Raw genomic sequence first — 26521 nt, 5'->3', positions numbered from 1 at the left:
TTCCAACAGAGAAACAAACGCCACATCAGCGAAATAAATTTTTCAGGTTATTTCCCTCGCACCAGGAAGCACCGCTTGAGGCAGTGCGAGTCGGGTTAGCCTTCCGTGTGTTCTGAACTGGGGTTCCGTCTGGCGTTGCCTCTTTGCACCAGGGAAATACCCTAAGATGGCTGCCTCCCCTTCTGTGCATTGGTTTCATCGCAAGTAATTAATGGAACATTCAAAGATGCAATTGGGCTGTAGCGCGTACGTTGATCTCAGTTTATCCCCTACAATGAACGCCCTGTTTTCTGACATCACCGCCATATTGGCAAGGATTAACCATGCACTCAGCGTCAAAAGAATGATCTGCTCATACAAACCTCAGATATTGGTACCCCAACCAAGACAACAATGTAAACTATTCTAGTTAAAACATCATTTATTTTTTGGTATTTTCATCCGAAATACTGGATTTGAGGACTTAAACTCAATCAACAATAACTAATTTTGGCTTGGCACAAAATCTTTCTTATTGGTATTATTCTTAATATTATACAATCTTCTTATAAAACTTAAAACAAGTTACGTCTTTCGTTAATATTATCTTAATAATGATAAATTCCCCGCTGTTTTAGATGACGTAAAATGTACTGTACCTTTTTGTTTTGGGTTCATTACATTTTATTGAAGGTAGGCAGGTCCCCCATTTTATATCTTCCCCCATAACGTTAATAATGGGGAACTATATCTTGTAGACCATTTGTTAAATCGGGTTAAACAAAAAAAGAAACATTGCCAAAAAAGATGTTCCCAACTTAATAAAACGCAACTAGTTTTTTAACAACTAGTTCAAGCATTAATCAAGCTACGTTTGAATGGCATTTAAAAATTAAATGGATCAATTTTCTTCTCTCGGGGTTAAAGGCACTTTCTTTTGTTTAGGAGGTTAGGGTTCGAAAAACAAAAACTCCGGGAATTTTTGTATTCATTTAGGGTTAAGTTTTTCAAACATTTTCTTTCCTTCCATCTGTTGCAATTTTTAGCAAATCAATTCTAATCATGTTTGGGAAATAATTATTGCATTGATTATAATCTTTCAAGTAGTGACATGATGACAGCTTTATATTCAGCGTGAGAACTGAGAACCATGCGAGCTACTTATTGGCTGAAGCCTAAAGAAACCAAGTGCATATAGGCCTAACATTTAAGAGTTTATAGTAGCGTTGGGCTTTCGAAATCAACATAACTTAGTCCTTGGAAGAAAATAGGCCATTTTAGCCCAATTTCGGATCTCATGTGGGAAGGAGAGAATGTGTAAAATTGTTCGACCTCTCTGCTTATTTTCTGCTTTAGTTTTTAAGGGTTAGTAAAACCGAGGGTTAAGCCTAACCCCAAAAGATTTAACTTACAATTTGTCTTTCTAATTAACAATTTCAGACATTGTCAACGAAGAAACAATAGAAAACGTAAACCAAACAAACGTAGAGAGCCAGAAATGTCCCTTTCTTGTCTTCCCAATCGAAGTTCCATTTGGCTCCACTTCGAACTCGTTTGATGTTGACTAATTCTTCGCGAAATTGTAAAAAATAACGCGGAAAATGTTAGAAATATTTTTCTCAAAACTCCTAGGGACGTGTTGCTTTCTTTCAAAGCGGAAATAGGGTCTTCAAGAAGAACAAGCTAACTTACCATTAACGCTCCTGAATTGATAAAACGCTTCGAAACCCGTACCGTCAAAGCGATCGTTTGATTTGAAAGTGACTCGGAAGTAATCGCCATCCGAAGATAGTTTGTCCGGTTTCTTGATGCCGCAATGACGAGGTAACTTCCGGTCAACGGAACGGAAGTTGGAAAATTCGACGTAATCGCTCGCCGTTTCCGTCGTACATCTGAAGTGGCGTATTTGGAAATATAAATGAAGGTCTATGTTAATAAATGGTTTTGCCATAAGCCTATAATGAACTCCATAAGTATGGGTCCGAAATATATTTGCTGCAATAACAAATCATTTGACAATAGAGGGGCGTTTCCTGGAGGGGGATTTGACGGAAACATAAACCATCGTTACTGTGATACCAACTAAACTCGTATTTCGACTCGACTATAGTATGAAATCGCAAATGGACATGCTTGTTTGAGAAGATGGTCGTGCTGTTAATTCCGTCTTGCATGAACTATAAGCACTTACGGCAGATCATACTTAGGCGTTATAGGGTTATGCAGGAATCCATAAGCTAATAGTAATCTGTGTTCCCCCATATCTTCCATAGCAATTTCTACTCGGGTTTTGTGGGCGGAGTTCGAGTGTTCTCCGTCACGCTTCATAATTCTAACGTCTTTCTAACTGTGCTTATATTCCTAATAAAGGCGCGAGCCCAAATGATTGTAACGTAGCAAATAAATAGTAACGCAATGTTCAACGCGCAGGGAGTTAAATTATTTGTGACGCAAACTTAATCATGTATAATGATTAGTCTAGCTCGTCCCTCAAAGCCCACCTAGATACGTTGAGACAATGGCTACACAATCATTCCTATTAACTCTACGCATTCCTGGGTTATGTTATTATTTAGGATCCCGAACAAAATATAAAATTATTCTTAATATTTCTTACGGTGAAACTCCTTCGACGTCGAAATAAGCAAATGTTATGTGAAGTCTTTGGTCTGGGCGGGCGAAAAAGAAATAATGGCATTCAGTGTCCCTTGGGTAATATCCGGGCCAATTAGGCGACGTAAAGGTGCCATTGGTTCGGACGGAACTATTGTATTGAAAACCACAAACTTCGCCTGGATCCTGAATCCCAGATTGTATGCCGAAGTCTACACGTAGGTTACAATATTGCATTCTTAGATAGGCGAAAAGTATAAGAATAAAACCAGAAGGGGATAATAGAAGAAGGATGACACCCTGTATCCTCTTAATACTTTAGTTATGTAACGTCATTCTTCCCAGGTTCACCCTTTTGTTTGCTTTCCCGCTCATCAAACTTCAGAGGTGAGTTGACACTAAATTCCCATCAAAAACCCACAAACCTTGATTGTCTTGACGTGGGACAAAAATGCACAAGCGCGTCTTGCCAAATAGTTAAACGCTAATAGAGTAATGATGAGGGAACTATTTGTCGCGTTTGTGATTCGGTTTAGTAACCTTGCTCCATATGTAAAATGATGTTGGGAAGAATGACGTTACACTTACCCCGCTTTGTGCTGGTACACTTCTCTCGAATAGAAGTATTATATACTTCTGATAAAAAGTGGGTTTTTGTTACCTGTTACAAATCGGTAAACAGCCTGAAATCCACGAACATTGGCGGAAGATTGAACTCCTTTGAACTCGACGACCATGGACTGTCCGTTGGACATAATAGGAGGGGGGAGGCGGCTACCGCAAAAATTGTCTATTCGTTCTTTTTGACCATTAATAGTCACGAAAACAGTCAATACGTCAATGCCGTCGCAGCTGATAAACGCATCAATTAAACACTGAATTTAGACCTTACATCGCTTTGAAGACGTACTTACTCCTTGCCCGTGTAATCCTCAGGTTTATGCAAATCAAAATCGGTGAAAAAAATCTGCACTCTTTCTTTACCTCTACCAGAAAAATGATAACTACAATGAATCTTGGCCGGATAGGGTCCGGGATAATTGGGACTTGAAATGGTTCCATTTTTGCTAACATCGCTCGTCGTCCATTGATCACAAGGGGTCAAAGCCCCCAACGGTGGTATTGTCGACAGTGACGACCCACCACCGTATTCGTCTTGCTCTGCAAATTGCAATAAGTCCCAATATCTGTTAACGCTTACCCTAACGCCCAAGTCCTAGCTAAGTAAGCTACTCCTACCAGAATGAATGAAGGTAAGACCGGGGATGAAATTCTCCTTTTCAAATATGAAGGAAGCTTTAAAACCCTGGCCGGGAAAATGACTTCGACTAACGAACTCGATGAATAAATCCGGACCAGTGGAAACTTGCTCCACGAATGTGTTAGTGTTACAGAGATGTCCGATGACCGGGGACGCCGTGTCCTGGCCATCGTGAATCACTATGACGTCCGGACTATTAAGACAACTGAACCATGGACAATCGAGAAAAGGGTTAGTGCACCATTGTACTCGAGCAAGAATGCCTAGAAATGTTCTTTCCTTTTTAACCTACGTCACTTCATGACAAGCTTTCAGTAACCAGTGACAAACTTATAATGGGACATATCATATGAACTTATGTTAAACTAAGGGTCTATATACCTAATGTCTCCTCTTTGCAGTTGAACTTGCTCAAAAACGACTTTGACTCGTTCATTGGCCTTGCCAGCAAACTGGTAACTGCATCGAACTTGTTGAGGATAGGTGCTAGGGTACTGAGGAGAGTAGAAACGACCCCGATTCAAACTAACATTACCGCTGACAAATTGGTAGTTGCACAAAGTTCCGTGAATCAAGTCGCCATTTGTTTGAAACTGATCTGAAAATCAATCAACCATCGAACTTTCATTTCATCCACTGAAATTTACTGCATGTGAAAAATGCATACCGTGACTCAGGAATCGATATGTTCCCCGAAAACCAGTGTTATTCCCTCTTTGCCAATCGGAATGAAACTCGAATATCAGGTGATTTTTAGAGGAGTAATGAATCTGATCGATATCTGCAACTTTGCCACACAATAAACTGTTAAAAGAAGCTAACTCGTTCACGGCAGGCTCTTCCAAATGCAGGAATAGTTTAACAAAATCGCCAAAAATGCAACTGTAAATTTAAAAGGGTTAAATTCGGGGCTTTACGGCAAATACTATTAGACTATTCCATTAATTACTACAGAGAAACCAACACACATCAGGGGTAGGCTGTTCAGACGATACAATTTTTTGACTCAACTAGATAGGTCGAAACGTTGAGTCAACAAAAATTGGTCAGTGATCAATTCCTAATTTGGTGATTCAACTTGTTCAACTTTTGTTCACACGACACAACTAGTTTACTCAACTAAAGTTGACTCATCTAAAATGAGTTTAAAATTTGTATCGTCCGAAAAGGCCTTTAGGTTATTTCCTTCGCGCCAAGAGGTAACGCCAGACAGAGCCCGAGTTCACTACACGTGAGAGGCTAGCAGCCGACTCGCGTTACCTCTAGCCACGCTACTTGACGCGAGGGAAATATCCCAAGAAGGTGATCTGCCCCATCCCTGTGGTGTTTGGTTCTCTACTGGAATTAATGGAATGGTCTATTAACGCCAATCTTACTCGATGGGAGATTTTTGCACGTCGAACTCGTCAAAAGTGAGTTCGATAATTTCGGATTGACTGGCGACGAACGTGTAGAGGAGGCAATCCAAATTATCGTGGTATGGAGTGGGCCAATTAGGTGAAGTAAAAACGCCAAATTCTTTGCCAAATGTATCGTCGAAAATGACGCATTCGCACCCTTCAATAACAAATTTAAAGCACCCTTAGCTACTTGAATCTTCTCGCTATGAAAACGATGGCGTCCCATTAAACTTTAAATGGATGTACAATCCGTTAAGTAGGGGGCGTGTCAAGAACTATATTTTGAAGTAGTAGTGTTACTATTTTCTACAGTAGTGATAGGGAAATGTCACGTGACTCTAAGCGTGGAACGAGTCGGCGGATGGATTCAAAGGAAATGCCGATGACCATCCCCAATACACCGATAACGCTACGAACTTCACCGTTTCACTCATGCCCATGAGCTTTCTTTGATACAAGATAAGTTTGATTAGAGATGGAGATTACAGTAGGCCACTGACAATCCATTTATAAAGGATGCATATCCTTTCGAATATGACCCTTACTTATAGAGAGTATTATAAAGTTATGGTAAGAACAAGTAAATGGGAAAGTTTATAATGCGTTTCTTATGGTGTAAAATGTTTTTTTCAATAAAAATAAGTATTAGTTCTACAATAACCTATTTGATTAACCAAGTTTTTAACCGCATCGTGGTCAGAGCGAGACCTATCAGTTTCCAAAAAACTAGCGTATCATACATAACATCATAAGTTCATAAGATCTGTTCCATAAGTTTGTCACTGGTTGCTGTGAGCTTGTCATGAAGTGACGATAGGTCATAGATTCTCGTAAAGCGACGCCTGGTGAGGCGCTGCCAAAGGATTAGTACAGACTAAATAGGAAGATGGACTGCAACACCGAGTGTAGTCAATACTCGCTTGTCGTTCTAGAACTAGCTATCAGTAGTCTCTAGCATTACGAAATATATATAGTGTCTTACTTATGGAGGATATCTTATAAACTTATGATAACACACAATTTGTACTTTTTTCAAATTTCATACCGGCATTAACAGCGTGCGTTCTTTCGATAGCCCAAAATAAAAGCACCAATGAACTAAACCATCGTTGTTTCTTGTAGTCAAAATTCATATTTTTGGATGGGGTGTTTTGGGAGCGTTAGAAAATTATCTATAATGACAAAGGCTTCTAATTATTTTGCTAAAATAAAAGCCACAGAATTGTTGGCCATACCTGATAAAAGAAGTGTATAATACGCGCTTAAACTAAAGCAGTCGAAATTTTCCTAAAAATGAGCAAGATTTGAAAGTCTAGAAGCCTAGATTTGTTATATAAAAAACGCGCAGAAAATCTGAGCTATGCAGAGAAGCAACCGCCTAAGAGACGGCCATTACATACTAGCATGAAGATATGTATGTTTCGATAGACGAAGGTTTCAGTCGATAAAACAAGGAGTGTAAAGTGAAACGGTAGTAAAACTGTACCTCCTTGCAGAAATGTATATGCTATTGCTATACCAATCAATTATTAATTAAATTGGTCATGGATAATTAGTAATTTAGAGTTGCCACAGATATTTTATTTCAAAATTCCCCAGCTTTTCCATGATCTTCTAAAGTATTTCTCATTCAACCATTTTCCCACTTTTATTTGAATAACAACTGGACCATAAGTTTATAAGATATGTACCATAAGTATGGCACTACCTATACTTCGTAAAGCTAGAGACTTACAGCTCGAGAACGACAAGCGAGAATTGACTACACTCGGTTCGTTTTGCGGTCCATCTTCCTATTTAGTCTGTACTAAGCCTTTGACAGTGCCTCACCAGGCGTCGCTTTACGACAATCTATGACGTTCCACCTACGTCACTTCATGACAAGCTCTCAATAACCAGTGACAAACTTATGGAACATATCTTATGAACTTATGCTGGATGTAGTGGTTTAAAAACGAAACTATAATAGCACTTATGCCTATAAATACTTGAAAAATATACCGAACCAACATAAATTATATGAAGTTCATGGTATTTTAAAAAATAAAATGACTCCCCCCTCCCCGACATTTCAAACCCATTTTCAAAATACCTGATTTTTCGGGATTTCCAGGAACTGTGGCATCATCATAACCACGCGTACCTTAGAAGATTAATTATCGCGATAAAATATGCATTAAAAAATTTATTTAAATGAAAATATTAATGAACAGACCATTTCGATGTAACTAAGTGGGAAAACACGGGGGTTAAAACTTTGCCTTCTATCCCGCTGATTGGCGCATGTGCTGTAGTCTTTGTATCATGAAAGTGCGCAGAGACGGCCATGTATCAACATCCTTATATGTCACGATACTGAGGGTTGCCTACTCCCTTTTTCACGCCGATTAGGTCTATTTGGTATTTGCAATAAAACGACCAAAAATACTTAAGAAGGCCATACTGGAAAGATCAGAAGTGAGATGAGACTAGAAGTGAAGGGCTCTAGCATTGGTAATAGATCCTGGCATTAGTGAACAAATTTGAGGATTTTACGCCGCTTCAATCGCGCCTAGGCTAGAGAGAAAAAAATTGGTCGAGTTCCAAAAAAATTTCCTACCCCCTTCCCCTCAACCTAAAGCCGCGGAACACGGACGCGGCTCCTTGATTCTAGTTCGGCCGTCTACCGCCGCGAGCGTCTCACGTTTCGGAGGGGAAATTCAGAAACCGCCACTAGAGGGCCAACCGTTGGTGTCTTATCAAGAATATTCACTTTCGCCGAGTGAAGAATTTGGTTACCTCGATACTTCTAGTCTCATCTCACTTCTGGAAAGATGAATATCTAGGGTCAAATTATTGTTAGTAAAACTCTAATAAAAAGTCAGTGATCTTAGTGTAATAAACTAGAGAGATGAGAGTGAAGTAGAAGTCGAATTTCCGGGTCATTTGAATCTTCTCTTCTGAAGCCAACGTCAAAGATTATAAAACAACATCTCTTTTTATTCAATAGTGAGACATGATGACGCTGCGACGCAATATGGGTCAAAACGTAACATCCCCATCACTTTTATGTAAGAAGAAGAAAAAAACCCATTAATTAAGTTACGTTTTAAATCAGATATGAAGCTTACATATGTATCTCGTAATTTGCATAATAATCTTATATCAAATTACTTAAAAATATATATATATATTTTTTTCAATAAGGGATTACATAGCTTGGGAAAAACAGGGAGGCGATTACACATTTTTTTTACACAGATAACACCACACAATTTTCACGCCTTTGTTTCTTGACCTTTGACCCAACAATCAACATCTCCGTTTCAGGCAAAACGTTTGAATAATTCCTCATCCAGATTTAACAAATATTAATTATTATTACCATAATCATGATTGCACAATCGCACCAATATAGAAATTTACATTATTATTATTATTAAACACCCCCTCCTAATTTGGACGGCTACACACGTACCGTCTATTTTTTATTATTTAACCACAATATTTATTTAAAACTTAAATTCAAAGATTACGTTTTATAATTCTTAACTTCGTACAGGTGACAAACAGACAATTCGATATTTCAAACTTTAAAGGGGTTCCAAAAGTCGCGGTTGCACTTTTATAGCACCTTTAAAAGTTACAAATTTGGCTGTAGAAAATCCATACAGGTTTTCTTTGGTCACTCGAGTGTCTGAGAACACGAATATATTAATTTCAACCATGAATATCTAACTGTATGATTGAAGGGACTGGCCGGAGCTGTTGGGGTGAAGGGGGGATCGCACTGTTGGTTAGCATATTGCTACCCACCCACCAAGACGGTAGAACCAAAGAGAGTATAGGGGAGGATTTGAAGCTCCCCCGCTCCACAAGGCTAAATTACAATGTTGCCCCTAAATTATACTAGTGGTACGAGGGAGTTTCCGGCTCAGTCGCGCCACCTACGATACCGTTTAATGCCTCAAACGGAAATGCCTCGGTACTGCGCATTGAAGATGCGTGGTAGAAAAGAGGAACAAGATTTTCCCCTCTTTCCACTCCTCCCCTATACTCTCTTTGGTAGAACCAATCTTTATGGCCATAGAGAAGAGTGTTTTTCTCCAGAACTAAGGGGGGACTTCACCCCAACAGCTCTGGTGAGCCCCTTTAAGTCAAAGGGTCCACATTCATCCCCCTTTTGACGTAAGGGTTCGTGGCGTTTAACTATCATATGAAGTTCACGTGTATTATTCAAAACATTCATGGTTGAAATGAATGTATTCATGACAAGCCACTCTTTGGAACCGATGGGCTGTTTTATTAACGGATGGAATTATGTTAAATAACAATCTTATTAATATCCTAAACCCCACAACAGACCATTTCGATGTAACTAAAAGGGAGAGACACGGGGGTAAAACTTTGCCTTCCATCTCGCTTTTTGGCGCCTGCGCTGTAGTCTTTTTGTGTCATGAGAGTGCGCAGAGACGTACTGAGTTGCCTACCCCCTTTTTTTACACCGAAAAGGTCTATTTTAACCTGCACTTTTCACTGAATAGACCATTCTGGCAGTAAAAAAAGCTAGGCAACCCTACGCATCTATTGATACCGCGCAGGCGCCAAAAGCGAGATGGAAGGCATCCCTACGCATCTCTTGATACCGCGCAGGCGCCGAAAGCGAGATGGAAGGCATCCCCACGCTTCCCCTTTTAATTCCATAGAAACGTTCTATTACTGTTAACAACACGAGGTAACCTTTGAGAAGTACATTACCCCTGACACCATTTTATAACGCGCGGCGTTTTTAAAAATAACTCAAAACCACGCGGTAAACCTTTTCCTAACCCTAACAACTGTATTTAACTAAATACTCTCTAAACATATAATTAAAATATATTGGAATACAATCATTAAACTTCTGAGTCCTACGATAAAAAATATGAATCTAAACTAACTTGAGGAAAAAAAAATACATTTCTACATAAATAAAATCACAATATTGGGTTTAAAAAAACATATTCCCTCTAAATGCAGTTGTCTATTTGAAGTCTATTCAAATAAATTATGATTAGTGGAATCAAGGAGTGATATCTAGTTTACTAGGGAGAAGGTATAAATTCGCCGCACTTCCAGCTTTATCTCCAGTCCAAACGTATAGTAGGTCCGGAGTTAATCCCCGCTGCCTCTAAATTACAACCAGCATCTCATTGGTTCTTGAAAACTCACGTCAGCGCGACGCGAATGACGAAAATTACGTATTTCCCGACTGCATGAGGAGAGGCGAAATAGCCCGGCCTCCTTTTACGTCCCCCCTTGTATTTTGAAAGGGGGACTGGGACTATGGAGCGCGAATACTTAGGCATCTTATACCTTCTCCCTCGTAAACTAGATATCACTTCTTGGTGGAATTTTATAAAGGGGCTGGCAATTCTAAATTCCCTAAATTAGTAGTAATAGAAACCACTACTACATGATTCCATGGCTTCCTAAAAAAATTTGAACCACGCCTCTCCATTTTGGACACGTGTCTGTAACGTATTTCAATTCATTGTTTTACCCACAAGTGGCCATGAATTTATTCTTGGTGTACAAGAATAAACCCACACCAGGGATAGATTTAATTTTAGAAGTAGGAACGAAGAAAGGTTAGTATTTACTTCAGTCCGACTTATAGACCACCCAGTATAGAGCCCCTCCCTCCAACACGTAACGAAAAGTTTAAATTACCTTATTGGCTCACTTAAACTACGTTTTGATGACGTTGCTGACGGGGACGCCGAAAAATAGCTAATTCATTTTTACCTCTGTCGCTATGACCCTTCCGCCTCTTCTTTCATACCCCTCCGTCCCGTGGAAGGGGGGGGGGGACTTTGACGCGCGCCCAGATTACTCCGTCCTCTATTCCTACTTCTAAAATTAAATCTATCCCTGCCCACGCCAAATGGACTTTCATAATAATGATTAATTAAAAAATAAAAAATAAAAAATAAAAAAAGGGGAATTAAAATAAAATATGTTATTTTATGTTTCTACCTGTACTACCAATATAATTCTTAGTCTATTTTTAGCCAACAATCCCTTATATATATTTCTCCAATAATTTTGTGTAAAGTATGATATTTCTTTTAATAATAATTATAATAATAATAATAATAATAATAATATAACTAATAAATAACGATTAATAATTGGTAAATATATAAAATAGGATATTTAAATAATTATATAATAATTTTAAAGAATCCGCAGTCTTTAAAGTTTAAACTGAAGTAAACCATCCTTAAATTAAATTAAATTACTTTTATCAATGATTTTCTTTTACCTTTTTAAAAAAATTGAGCAACCAAAAGAAAACCCTAAACACCTATTATAATTTTTGTTTACAATTTTAAGGGCGACACCAGCGGTTTACGGGAGCTCTATGTCTACACCAACAAAATGGCGCGGACTTGCGCCGTTACTTAGCAAGCCTCCGTTAGCGCCCTTTAACTTAAAAAATTAAACAGACTTCAAAATGAAATTAAATGGGGAGGGAATATAAAAATGCGCGTAATTATTTTGAGTTTCTTTGATAAACCAAGCTATCATTTATATTATATCTTGTGTCATGTACGATGATACACAAGTTAAATGCTTTTTTCTTCAGGGGTGTGCGAGTACTCGTTAAGTTCGAGTACTCGGTTCGAGTATCGAGCCGAGTACTCGACTCGATACTCGATAACAACACATTGAGATACTCGAGACAGATTCGAGTAGCTTTCTTAACATCTTAAATACTCGACAAATACTCGAGTCCGAGGCTTACAACTATAGCAGACGATGAGTTCATGAGCATTTATTTTGAAAATCACCTGTTCAATGTTTAATTGATCACTAGCAATCTTTTTGAACTAGTTAGATATTAGATAATTGAACACCTTTGTTATTTTCAAGAAATTTACAAAATTGCTACTCGACAAGTCAATATTTGAGACTCGATAATTACTCGAAAGAACCAAAATTTGACCTATCTAAATACTCGACACTCGAAAGTATTTTTGATACTCGGCTCGATACTCGATAAGAAATTAGTTTCGATACTCGGACTCGGCTCGAAACCGAAAAAACGGGACTCGCACACCACTGCTTTTCTTCGTGATTTCCTTTTTTTTTTTTAGAAATTGAGATTCATTTTTGAATAAATTACGGTACGGTTGATTAATTAATTAATTATTTTTCTGCTGTGATTATCTCTTATGGTATAATGCCCAAGCCAGTTTAAACTGTTTTAAATTGTATTTCGTGTATTTCTGTATTATATATTTTATAGCGATTTTTGTTGTTGTCTTCAAAACGTTTAATTAATAGAATTGATAAGCTAAGCCTAAACTACCCTTTATTATTAATTATTTTTTTAAGTTCTTAATATTAATTTGATTTGATTTGATAAATACTGGTTTTGAGAGAGAAAAAGATATATATGTATCACAGAAATGGGAGAAAAATTAGCATTTTCATTTTCCCATTTTTATATATGTATATATAAGCCCTATGGATTGATTAGGAAAAAAATTAAATAATTGTTGTTATTTTTTCCTAGAAAATTTCATCCGTAAAATAATTTTACGGTGGCATTATTTTCGTGATATCATTTGAAAAGGTTTTAACTCTTTTTTTTTAGGCCCCATCCCATCCCATCCCCTGGTGACTATATTAAAGGGTCACTTGCGTGGTAAGAATAATTTGTTTTCGATTTTTTTATAATCTGGCTAGTATAGCTTAATTTAAATAAGAAAAGTTAATCAAAAGATGGACTCAGTTTTTTATGCCATTGGTTGACAAAGCTCCCGTTGAATGGTGGTTTAACTGTGCAGAAAAATCAATGGGAGATTAATAGTTTGTGGGATTGAAATACAGGGTTCATAATAGACCAGAAACTGCTTAGAGCGTGCCGCATAATATCATAGTGTATGCATTAGAGCGGGCGCAAAGGCGACGACGGGGGGGGGGTCGGTTTAGAGCGGGCGCAAAGACGGCGACGGGGGGAGGTCGGGGTTAGAGCGGGCGCAAAGGCGACGACGGGGGGGGGGGGGGTCGGTTTAGAGCGGCGCAAAGACGGCGACGGGGGGGGGGTCGGTTTAGAGCGGCGCAAAGGCGACGACGGGGGGGCGTCGGTTTAGAGCGGCGCTCAGGCGACGACGGGGGGGGGGTCGGTTTAGAGCGGCGCAAAGGCGACGACCGGGGGGAGATGTCGGGGTTAGAGCGGCGCTCAGGCGACGACGGGGGGGGGTCGGTTTAGAGCGGCGCAAAGGCGACGACGGGGGTCGGTTTAGAGCGGCGCAAAGGCGACGACGGGGGTCGGCTTTGCGTTAGAGCGGCGCAAAGGCGACGACGGGGGTCGGGTTTGCGTTATAGCGGCGCTCAGGCGACGACGGGGGGGGGGGGGTCGGTTTAGAGCGGCGCAAAGGCGACGACGGGGGTCGGTTAAGAGCGGCGCAAAGGCGACGGGGGTCGGTTTAGAGCGGCGTAAACGCGACGGGGGGGTCGGTTTAGAGCGGCGCTAAATTACATTATGGTCTATAAGAACCCTGCTATAAAAAATAAAAATCACTATTATTAACGCTTTTCGACCTTTTTAGACTGACTTGGACAGCTTCCATTGCCATTCATTTCTAAACCTGGAATTTTGTTATAATCCCTACGATGCATTTCATCAATAGACTTGAGGTACCACGTCCCAGGGAAGAGATCACTGGTACTACCCTGTGGTTTATAGGGAGCTGAAGAAATACATACCTTTGGTTAAAATCAAAACCCAAACAAAACCCAAAGAAATTAAAATGAACGCACCTAAATGATGAGTTTCTTCCCTCAACTTTAAAATTTCGGTAAACGTTTGGGGCGAAACTTTCTTCCTAGATTCTAATCTAGCTTGTAAATCGCTAATAGATTTTTGAAGTCTTTGCAGAGAGAATTTAGAATTCGTTTGAGCAGCGACTTTTATAGAAAACATTGTAGCGGCGCTTCCGGAGCCGTAAGAAAATAGTCCGATTCTCCTTCCGACTAAATCCTCTTTCTGTTCGCTACATATTATTATTTCAGATTCAATTTCAAAATAGTTGTTTTAAAACTGTCCTATTATCAAAATACCTGGCCAAATACGACGCCAAACAGGAGTAGAGTGAAGCTGTGTAAGTATTTCCTACGTTAGTAGCTATACTCAAACTTGGTTTTGTCTTTTTAAGGAAAATATCATTGCTGGCCGATATCAATTGTTTTTCGAGATCCCGATCGTAATAAGTGGTTTCCAGTGTCACTCCCCTGCAAATATAGTTTCAATTTATTCTATTATTGACGTGGATTCTTGATTTTTCCTTGATGTGTATTTATAAAATGGCTGGGAGCATAAGTTCATAAGATATATGTTCCATAAGTTTGTCAGTGGCTACTTAGAGCTTGTCACGAAGTGACGTAGGTGAACGTCATAGATTCTCATAAAGCGACGCCTGGTGAGACGCTGTCAAAGGCTTAGTACAGTCGCCTGGTGAGACGCTGTCAAAGGCTTAGTACAGTCGCCTGGCGAGACGCTGTCAAAGGCTTAGTACAGTCGCCTGGCGAGACGCTGTCAAAGGCTTAGTACAGTCGCCTGGCGAGACGCTGTCAAAGGCTTAGTACAGTCGCCTGGCGAGACGCTGTCAAAGGCTTAGTACAGTCGCCTGGCGAGACGCTGTCAAAGGCTTAGTACAGTCGCCTGGTGAGACGCTGTCAAAGGCTTAGTACAGTCGCCTGGTGAGACGCTGTCAAAGGCTTAGTACAGTCGCCTGGCGAGACGCTGTCAAAGGCTTAGTACAGTCGCCTGGCGAGACGCTGTCAAAGGCTTAGTACAGTCGCCTGGTGAGACGCTGTCAAAGGCTTAGTACAGTCGCCTGGTGAGACGCTGTCAAAGGCTTAGTACAGTCGCCTGGTGAGACGCTGTCAAAGGCTTAGTACAGTCGCCTGGTGAGACGCTGTCAAAGGCTTAGTACAGTCGCCTGGTGAGACGCTGTCAAAGGCTTAGTACAGTCGCCTGGTGAGACGCTGTCAAAGGCTTAGTACAGTCGCCTGGCGAGACGCTGTCAAAGGCTTAGTACAGTCGCCTGGCGAGACGCTGTCAAAGGCTTAGTACAGTCGCCTGGTGAGACGCTGTCAAAGGCTTAGTACAGTCGCCTGGTGAGACGCTGTCAAAGGCTTAGTACAGTCGCCTGGTGAGACGCTGTCAAAGGCTCAGTACAGTCGCCTGGTGAGACGCTGTCAAAGGCTCAGTACAGTCGCCTGGCGAGACGCTGTCAAAGGCTTAGTACAGTCGCCTGGCGAGACGCTGTCAAAGGCTTAGTACAGTCGCCTGGCGAGACGCTGTCAAAGGCTTAGTACAGTCGCCTGGTGAGACGCTGTCAAAGGCTTAGTACAGTCGCCTGGTGAGACGCTGTCAAAGGCTTAGTACAGTCGCCTGGTGAGACGCTGTCAAAGGCTTAGTACAGTCGCCTGGTGAGACGCTGTCAAAGGCTTAGTACAGTCGCCTGGTGAGACGCTGTCAAAGGCTCAGTACAGTCGCCTGGTGAGACGCTGTCAAAGGCTTAGTACAGTCGCCTGGTGAGACGCTGTCAAAGGCTTAGTACAGTCGCCTGGTGAGACGCTGTCAAAGGCTTAGTACAGTCGCCTGGTGAGACGCTGTCAAAGGCTTAGTACAGTCGCCTGGTGAGACGCTGTCAAAGGCTCAGTACAGTCGCCTGGTGAGACGCTGTCAAAGGCTTAGTACAGTCGCCTGGTGAGACGCTGTCAAAGGCTTAGTACAGTCGCCTGGTGAGACGCTGTCAAAGGCTTAGTACAGACTAAGTAGGAAGATGGAAATTCTGCAAAATTAACTGAGTGAAGCCATTCAATTCTCGCTTGTCGTTCTCGAACTAACTCTAGCATTACGAAGTATAGGTGGTGTCATACTTATGGAATATATCTTATTAACTTATGCTGGGAGCCTTTTTTTTTTTGCTCTTCAAATAATAGATTGCAAAATATTATTTAGGACGGAAAGGTGGAATTTGAATCAAATATGTTCTATGATATTTTGTCCCAACTGCATTAAACCTCTAGACTAGTATCACAATATTCATTAGGAAAAGCTTGTCAACTTCTTACTTAATTAAAAAACTAAATAAGAATAATGGATAAATAATTTTCTTATAATATTCAAATTTTTTAGGCAACACCCCTATGTCAATTTAAAATTCAAATTCATTAACTTTCCAAAACAAACTAAAACTGTTTTAAACAGTTTAAACCTCCAACTTAACTATATTTGTTAGGAAAAGCTTGCCAACTCGTTAATTATTTGAATAACAGATAATAAATAATTTTCTTAAAAACTTTAAAGGAAAAGTTCAGGTAACGTAACATTATACCTTAAAAGAACGGCCCTTTACTAAATATAAAAGGAAAAATATATGAATAAATGATCTCTTATTACTAAATAGTTAGCATTTAATTAGTCTTAAAAACAATCAAGGACTACTGCGCCATCCGCCATTGGTTTAGTGGCGTCTGCTAGCCAGAACCCTTACCTCTCACAGTATGTGAGAATTCAACCAATCCAGTGGGGTTAGGTGATTCGATTTAGCAGACGCCACTAAATAAATTTCGGATGGCGCAGTAGTCCATGATTATTTTTAAGACTAATTAAATATTAATAATTTTGCAATAAGAGATCATTTATTTATTTTTAATTTATTTTCCTTTTATACTTAGAAAAAGGCCGTTCTTTTAAGGTATAATGTTATCAAGAAGTGATATCTAGTTTATTAGGGAGAAGGTATAAGATGCCTTTGTATTCACGCGCCATAGTCCCAGTCCCCCCTTTCAAAATACAAGGGGGGGGGGACGTAAAAGGAGGCCGGGCTATTTCGCCTCTCCTCAGTCGAAAAATACGTAATTTTCGTCATTCGCGTCGCGCTGACGTGACTTTTCAAGAACCAATGAGATGCTGGTTGTAATTTATAGGAGGGGATTAACTCCGGACCTATGTACGTTTGGACTGGAGATAAAGCTAGAAATGTGGCGAATTTATACCTTCTCCCTAATAAACTAGATATCACTTCTTGATGTTATGTTGCCTGAACTTATCCTTTAATGTTCTAATTTATAGGCAATACGCCAATATTAATTTAAAATTCCAATTAATCATTTATAATTATAAATCTCAGGGATAAAATAAGGGTCGTATTATGCATGTTAATATCAGAAAATATTATATGGTGGCGCTTAAAATAAATGTCAATAAATAAATAAATAAACTAATCACCGTGATTAAATGTTAACCTTGAGGAAATAAGTCAAAATAAAAAAACCCACGAACTTTCCTCTTAGAGATGTGAAAGCCCTTTAGGGAAATGTTTATTCCTATCATAAGTTCATAAGATATGTTCACCATAAGTTTGTCACTGGTTACAAAACTGGAGCTTGTCATGAAGTGACAACGTAGGTCATAGATTCGAGGTAAAGCGACACCTGGTGACTAGGCGCGGTCAAAGGCTTAGTACAGACTAAATAGGAAGATGGACTGCAAAAAAAGTCAATTCTTGCTAACTAACTCTCAGCGAGTGTCAAGCATTATAAATGTACTAGCTGTAACCCGTGGCGTCGCGAACTTCCATCAAAATGATATAAAGAATGGGTAGATTTTACTGATGACTAATATTTTTGTAGCACCCTAGGAGCGAAGGCACTCGGCGTTGCCCGTCAGCCCGTCGTGACATTTTTTATTACATTTTTTATTACATAAAGAAGGGTTTTTAAAATTTTGGCCGCCATTTAAAAAGATGGCAACAAATCGACCCCGAAAGACCATTCAACCCGCCTATAGGAGCGACGGCACTCGGCGTTGCCCGTCAGCCCGTCGGGATGCATTTTTTATTACTTTTCACGCGGACATTCCATAAAGAAGGGTTTTTAAGTTTTTGGCCGCCATTTAAAAAGATGGCGACAAATCGAACCCGAAAGATCATTCAACCCGCCTATAGGTCAAAGGAAACCAGTGTACTAAATATTTGCGAAATCGTTTGAAACGCGCGGAATTTGTTGCATAGAGAAGATGTTTTACATTTCTGGTCGCCATTTTTTAAGATGGCGGCGGATTGGAAAAATCTTTCTTAGTACGCGCCTACTACTTATAAGTAACGTTCGTGCAAATTTTCAGCCTTCTAGGGCAAGCGGTTTGGGCTGGGCGTTGATTATCAGTCAGTCAGTCAGGACTTTTGATTTATATTATAAAGTATAGGTAGTGTCATACTTATGGAATATATCACTTATAAACTTATGATCCTATTAATTATCCAATAAAAACCTTTACCAGGTAATGTATAAATGCACTTTGTTTGAACAGTTGTTCAATTATGGATCGCGATACCTTCATTTTATTACGCAAATATGTAATTGGGGACGACGGGTTTTGGATGGTTATAGGGAAACAAAATAAACAATTCATATACGGTACCTATAATTTTGAAGTCCTTTGTATTTGATTTCCATATTGGGATGAGGGTCACTTAGCAAGTCAGAGAGCAATAACCTGGCAAGGGATTTTTGCACCAATTTGCAATAAGGGGTGTGAAAAAGAATGGCGTCAAAGTCCTCCATTGTAATTTTTTCTGTACGAATAAATAATAATATAAACTAATTTAGACCCAAATCAATGATATTTCAATGGATATCGACGCAAAACATTTATATTTCAATGGATATCGACGCAAAACATTTATATTTCAATGGATATCGACGCAAACGTTGATATTTCAATGGATATCGACGCACACGTTGATATTTCAATGGATATCGACGCAAACGTTGATATTTCAATGGATATCAATGCAAACATTGACATTTCGATGGATATCGACGCATACATCGATATTTCAATGTATATCGACGCACACGTTGATATTTCAATGTATATCGACGCATACGTTGATATTTCAATGTATATCGACGCATACGTTGATATTTCAATGTATATCGACGCATACGTTGATATTTCAATGTATATCGACGCATACGTCAATATTTCAATGTATATTGACGCATACGTTGATATTTCAATGGATATCGACGCGCACGTTGATATTTCAATGTATATCGACGCATACGTCGATATTTCAATGTATATTGACGCATACGTTGATATTTCAATGGATATCGACGCGCACGTTGATATTTCAATGTATATCGACGCATACGTCGATATTTCAATGTATATTGACGCATACGTTGATATTTCAATGGATATCGACGCGCACGTTGATATTTCAATGTATATCGACGCATACGTTGATATTTCAATGTATATCGACGCATACGTCGATATTTCAATGTATATTGACGCATACGTTGATATTTCAATGGATATCGACGCGCACGTTGATATTTCAATGTATATCGACGCATACGTCGATATTTCAATGTATATTGACGCATACGTTGATATTTCAATGGATATCGACGCGCACGTTGATATTTCAATGTATATCGACGCATACGTTGGTATTTCAATGTATATCGACGCATACGTTGGTATTTCAATGTATATCGACGCATACGTTGATATTTCAATGGATATCGACGCACACGTTGATATTTCTATGAATATCGACGCACACGTTGATATTTCAAAGAATATCGACGCAAACATTGATATTTCAAAGAATATCGACGCAAACATTGATATTTCTATAAATATCGACGCAAATATAGATATTTCTACGAATATCGACGCAAATATTGATATTTCAAAGAAATCTTATACCAATATTAAAATTTAATCTTATTTCAATGAAATCTTATACCAATATTCAAATTTAATCTTATTTCCACGACCTAATAAATTAATATTACGTCAAAATTCAAATCAACATTGCTTATTTAATCCCACTCTTTGAAACCTTAAAAACCTCAGACTATTAATGAGATAGGAAAAAATGAAGAAAAACTTTAAATAATTAATTTCATTTTTTTGTTTACCTTTTCCAAAAGCGGCGGCGGCTTTCCTCCTATAACCTTCGTAACACTTATCTAACGCGCGAAAATAACAGGAAACAGACAATTTTCCATCAACAGTCGGGTATTCCGAACTCAAATCAGGTTTGTAAAAGTCATAAACATGAGTCATAAAACTAGCACGAACTCCTGAAGAGGAAAAATTGGGACTAATTTAGTTTTGAAATAAACAAAATGTATTAAAAATAATAAATATATACCTCTGTCAAAAACCAATGGCGCATTTGGACCAATAAGCATGGCTACAGCCCCACAACCTCCCGTTGGTCTGGCATTTCCCGAAGCGTAAATTGCAATATCACCAGCAACAACTAGCGCGTAACGTCCTATGGGTAAAATAAACTTAACCCAAAGGTTTATTAAACGCTATTTAACAGGGTTCATACAACTTTTGGAAAACAAATTTCCCTGAGATTTCTAGGTTTTTCCCCATATACGTCCCAGAGTTTTTCAGGTTTTCCCCTATATGGAGTATCCTATGGAGCAAATGTTAAAGAAGGAGGGGGGGGAGGAATAGGACTATAACATACTCAAAGGACATCCCCGTATCTCTAGTAGAACCAGAGTTATGAGCCACCAAAGTATAGTGTAATGTTAATCCTATGGAGGGTATGTTCACAAACATTTTGCTTAATTACTCGGCCCCTGTTTGTCTTAGCCGTACGTTTTTAGTATGGTTGGATGGGGGATAAATAGGACTATAATATACTCAAAGGGCATCCCCGTATCTCTAATATAACCAGAATTATGAGCCCCCAAAGTATAGTGTAATGTTAATCCTATGGAGGGTATGTTTATGAACATTTTGCTTAATTACTCGGCCCCTGATTGTCGTAGCCGTACGTTTTTAGTATGGTTAGATGGGGGATAAATAGGACTATAATATACTCTAAGGGCATCCCCGTATCTCTAGTAGAACCAGAGTTATGAGCCTCCAAAGTATAGTGTAATGTTAATCCTATGGAGGGGATGTTTATGAACATTTTGCTTAATTACTCGGCCCCTGTTTGTCGTAGCCGTACGTTTTTAGTATGGTTAGATGGGGGATAAATAGGAATATAACATACTCAAAGGACATCCCCGTATCTCTAGTAGAACCAGAGTTATGTGCCTCCAAAGTATAGTGTAATGTTAATCCTATGAAGGGTTTGTTTTTTGAACATTTTGCTCAATTACTCGGCCCCTGTTTGACGCAAATTTCCCTGATTTCCCTGAATTTTATTAAAAATTCTAAATTTCCCTGAGGTTTTTGCCAACTATTTATTTCCCTGATTTTTCCAGGTTTTCCCTGTTTTCCAGGTTTGTATGAACCCTGTATTAAACGAAATCAAACGCAACTTACCATCCCAAGCGCTAGATTCAACCCAAGCTACAGAATTCATCAAAGCTGAAGTTCCACCATAACACGCGTTAGTCGTATCGATTCCTTCAACATCGGAATTTCCACTTTCTTGGAATAATTGCATCAAAACTGTTTTGACGCTCTTGGACTTATCAATAACAGTTTCAGTCCCCACTTCTAATCGTCCAATCTCCTCATAACCAATACCGGCGCTTTGAACCAGTTTTTGCGTCACGGTTAAACACAGAGAATGGATGTCTTCAACGTCCGAGCAGAATCCCATTCCTTTCTGACCTAATCCTATCGTGTATTTACCCTCAGAAACTCCGTCAAATTTCTCCAATTCCCTTTGATCCACATAATAAGATGGGAAATATACTTCAAGGGCTAAAATTCCAACATTTTCTGGCCAGTTACAACCATTTTTTGACGACGGAGGATGGGTAGTTGGCATGGTTTTGCTAACGAGAAACATTTACTTTATTTATTGTTTTAAAAATTAAATTAAATGATAAACTTACCGTAATTAGAGCCCAATATTTATTTCTTCTTGATAAATTAGTATTAAATAAAAACGCAAACACTTAAATGTCAAAGCGGGAATTCTTTTCTTGATAAAAATAAACACAACCTTGGAAATGAAATGAACTAGGCTGCACACCCTAAGGTTCAATAAGAAGAAGTCCACGACGCTTTTTTCTTACGTAGCTTTTTACCTAAAGGAGTCAAGGACCGACCGGTTTTTATTTAAGAGCAGTAATTCCACTGAAGAAATTCTTCTTTTTCGAATATCCGTAGTGTTGAACTCGGAAGTGAATAATATGATGAGAGATGGAGAGAAAATTTTCCGTCACCCCCGATCTAGGCCTTCCCTTCCTGCAGCGCCGATAACGCGTTTGTACTTTGTAGCTCCAGCCGCCAACACAAACTGCCTTTGAAGTATGGTTTAGCCAGTTCAGGCTCTTGGCTGCCTTGCCCTTGGCTAAGGGCTTGGTTTTTAAGCTTGGAGGCGCGGGATGCCGGATCATGAGAATGAGAATACCAAATGACGCAACGCGTTCACGTTAAAGGTTCCCGCCTAGAAATAAAGGATGAATAATAAACAACTACCTAGCGACATCTATAATTCTGTCAAGCAACAACCAATCACGTTGCTCAGTTTTGATACAGTGAATTACGATTTTTAATGACTTTTTCATTTTAAAAAAATTAAAGGAAATGGTTACAAATAAATTGGATTTCTAAAAGAAATAATAACAAATAATTAAAATCGTTTAAAAACCAATTAAATATGTTAATAAGGAATAGGATACACTGTTATTGATTTTAGTAATTGCTACGCACACTAATAAGTGGGGGATTTTAATTTATAGGGAATCGGCAGCTACTTGCCTTTAACTGTATTAAGACCTATGGGAAGATAACATACTGACGAAGTTGATCACTGATAAGCCTAACCGGCTGCCACGGCCCACGTGACGTTTCATATGTATATTAATTATTCGAAAAAAAAATATTTAATAATAATAATTGCAAAAATATATGACTGGGTAATTTAACTGCTTTTGAATTTTAACCAACTTCATGACAGCACAACTATCGACCAATTTATTATTCACGATTCATTATTTTTAACAAAAATATAGAGTAAATCGTATATAAAAAGTGATAAAAACTGTCATTACGTCACTATTAAACGGCATAATATATTTTTGTAAGATTTCCTTTTAGATTGTTTAAAATGACTATATATTTAATTTTTTCCTATTTTGAAGCCGTTGAAATGATATAGTATTCTTTGTATCGCATACCTAATAATTTGCCATTATGGTACATATTAAAGGAAAAGTTCAGGTAACATAACATTATAACTAACGGCCTTTTCCTAAATATAAAAGGAAAAATATTTAAATAAGTAAATGATCTGTTATTACAAAATAATTAGCATTTAATTAGTCTTAAAAACAATCAAGGACTACTGGGCAGCGTGGGAAATAAGGCGGTGGTACAGGGCAAATGACCAGTTTAAAAATTAAATCGGAGGGGGGTCAGTGGTCCACAGGACCTCTAAGAAAATTCAAGGGTTTCCAGAGCCCAGACATAAGCTAATATATTTTAATTATCCACTTCTTCAATTTAGCAGACGACGCGCCCTGGTCAGTGGTCATGGACCAGTTTAATTATTCCAGGCCCGAGGGGTCGCTGGTCCAATGTCCAGTTTAAACAAATTCCTTATTTCCCACCCTGCTACTGGGCCATCCGCCATTGTTTAGTGGCGTCTGCTAAACTGAACCTCTTACCACCACGGGATTTGTTGAATTCTCGGAGGCTGAGAGAGGTAAGGCGTAAGGGTTATGTGGTTCGATTTAACAGACGCCACTAAACCAATGGCGGATATCGCAGTAGTCCTTGATTGTTTTCAAGACTAATTAAATACTAATTATCATATTGTAATAAGAGATCATTCATTTCTTTTAATATTTAATTCCTTTTATATTTAGAAAAAGGCTGTTCTTTTAAGGTATAATGTTATGTTACCTAAACTTTTCCTTTAACTTGAAAAGCGAACAATAGAAGTCATATTTTTATGTAAAAAGATAAGATTTTGATTTTAAAAGTGGAAATTTTACTTCAAGGCTGAGAATCGGACGGTATTATTTTTTTCAAAGGTATCTTTACGATTGCCAATATTCGATTATTACTAAGATTGCCGATAACCTTCGAATACGTTTCATATATTTTTTCAATACGAAATAAACGGAATAGGTTTGAAAACAAAATATTAGTGCAATAAGTGAGATGAGTTTGGAATTCTAAATTACTGACAAAATTGTCGTGTTTTGTCAACTATGATTCATAAAACGATTTCAATTTAAAAGCTTTCCTTAAAATTTGAAACGCGCCACTCAAAGAAAAGTGATTCATACTTTAAAAAACACCTCAATATTTTCCTTGCAATCATTATAAAATATTACGGTATTTAATTATGAATAAGAAATCGAGGGGTCGGTCACTCACTGTAATCGGTGTACATGACTGTAATCTTTAAAAGCCCTACCCCTGACAGTGCTAAAATTATTACACCATAAGTTCATAAGATATGTTCCATAAGTTCGTCTTTGGTTACCGAGAGCTTGTCATATAGTGACGTGGGTGAAACGTCATAGATTCTTGAAAAGCGAAGCGACGCCTGGTGATTCGCTGCTGTCAAAGGCTTAGTACAGACTATATATTGAGATGGACTGCAAGACCAAGTGTAGTCAATTCTCGCGTCGTTCTAGAACTAGCTTTCAGTAAGTCTCTAGCATTACAAAGTATAGGAAGTGTCATACTTATGGAACATATCTTATATAAACTTATGATTACACGCATTCCGTAATCGGTGCACAGGCATTTTGACAGTGATCAGCCCCTCGTAATAAATAGTGTGGTCATAGGTCAACTTAATCTCGTGCATAATAACAATCTCGAAGCTAAGTGCGAGGGGCTAACCATTCTTTATCTCAGATTTCATGTACACTTGATTATAGAGTGGAAGTCAAGGGTACGTCTTGCAAATATTACAGGTAATCCTTTTAGTACAGTCAAAGGTACAGTGTTTACACCAACTATGCTAAGTGAACGGTTCCTCGGCAAAGGGATAGGGGTATGGGTATGACCGCTCTTCTGGATAGTTTACACCGGAATAGACCCCTTTCAAATGTCGAGGCTGAAATAGACCATTTCGATGTAACTAGTGGGGAAAAACACGGGGTAAAACTTTGCCTTCCATCTCGCTTTTTAGCGCCTGCGCTGTAGTCTTTTTGCATCATGAGAGTGCCCAGAAACGCCTATGGGTCAAGCCCCTTGTATGTCCCGATACTGAGGGTTACCTACCCCTTTTTTACGTGGAAAAGGTCTTTCGGTGGCTAACCACATTGTTATCATGAGATGGACCATTGAACGGTATGTAGATAACAAATAATTACATCACAAAGGCTCATAATCATTAATTAAAATCATGTTTATAGCGCGTTCATTTAAAAGTTTTCAAAATCTACCAATCTAATTAATAAATACAGCAGATCCCCCAGTTTTGTAAATCTAGGTTTAATCAAAATTATACAACAGAGATGGAGGCATATCCACAATATTTTTACAACAGAAGATTTATATATTAAACTGTGTATAAATTTAATCGCCTTTAAAGTAATTTGAAAACAAAGATAAGAGCGATTTTCAATGCATTAAAAATTATCATTCGAAGACCTCAATTTTATTAGAAGTTTGATGAAGTACGTCATAAAGTAGGTCTTCAAAGATAATTAGAACTGAAGAAATAAGATTTGAAAATGTTACTAAACAAGATGGTTAAGACCTAAAAGGCCCTATTAATGTTTTTTTTAATTCATTCCTAGAAGTTTCATTTTATTTCATCTTCATTAAAGGGTTATCCTCACACCAAATTTCTTTCCTTATTTTAAGTTTAAAACTAGTTTAATTTATGTATTTAGATACGAAGAATTGGAATATTCACTCTTTGTTACTCCTAAAAAATGTTTTAACCTTAAAAATAATAGTTAAAAAAGCGATTACCTTGATCTTGGCTCCACTCTATTTGAACTTACCATCATGTACATGTATCCAGCCTGCTTGTTTAAAGTTTAGCCTACGTCACGAATACTGTTTGTCGCGTCAAGGCTTACGTTACTACCGTTGCTGTCACCTCCTGATTATTCTATTAAAATATCCCATCTTATTTATTTTAAGGGATCCCAAGTAAAAGTTTTTTCTTATTTTTCCTTTTTTTAAAAGAAAAAGCCAGCTTTAAATTTTCGTGTCTTTATTCCTTCAATTTCTCGAAATTTCATTTCAATATGGCTTTTCTTATGCCGAGAAGTTATATTACCTTCATTTTACCTTTAT

At 38.4% G+C, this 26521-nt stretch overlaps 2 protein-coding genes across 2 annotated transcripts; both read right to left on the bottom strand.

Annotated features, from left to right (window-relative positions):
* Positions 1–403: 403 nt before the first annotated feature.
* On the bottom strand, positions 404–5760 carry LOC149610481 (suppressor of lurcher protein 1-like). Its single transcript, XM_089859540.1, has 10 exons — positions 5754–5760; positions 5230–5434; positions 4521–4735; positions 4235–4451; positions 3832–4058; positions 3507–3753; positions 3254–3444; positions 2597–2804; positions 1672–1871; positions 404–1549 (listed from the first exon to the last, which is right to left on the bottom strand). Exons 1-10 carry the CDS (start codon positions 5758–5760, stop codon positions 1416–1418), a joined length of 1851 nt encoding a protein of 616 aa, XP_089715666.1. The 3' UTR covers positions 404–1415.
* Positions 5761–8402: 2642 nt separating this feature from the next.
* Hmgs (hydroxymethylglutaryl-CoA synthase) lies at positions 8403–22659 on the bottom strand. Its single transcript, XM_089858870.1, has 9 exons — positions 22138–22659; positions 21617–22077; positions 20475–20600; positions 20239–20403; positions 18719–18872; positions 14347–14517; positions 14047–14279; positions 13828–13976; positions 8403–13062 (listed from the first exon to the last, which is right to left on the bottom strand). Exons 2-9 carry the CDS (start codon positions 22068–22070, stop codon positions 13012–13014), a joined length of 1503 nt encoding a protein of 500 aa, XP_089714996.1. The 5' UTR covers positions 22071–22077; positions 22138–22659; the 3' UTR covers positions 8403–13011.
* Between the last annotated feature and the right edge of the window lie 3862 nt (positions 22660–26521).

The sequence above is a fragment of the Phalangium opilio genome, unplaced genomic scaffold, assembly GCF_054372755.1.
Source record: "Phalangium opilio isolate 3A_F unplaced genomic scaffold, DU_Popi_V2 ptg000329l_1, whole genome shotgun sequence".
NCBI classification, from domain to species: Eukaryota; Metazoa; Arthropoda; class Arachnida; order Opiliones; family Phalangiidae; genus Phalangium; species Phalangium opilio.
This window is presented reverse-complemented; position numbering and strand designations above follow the sequence as displayed.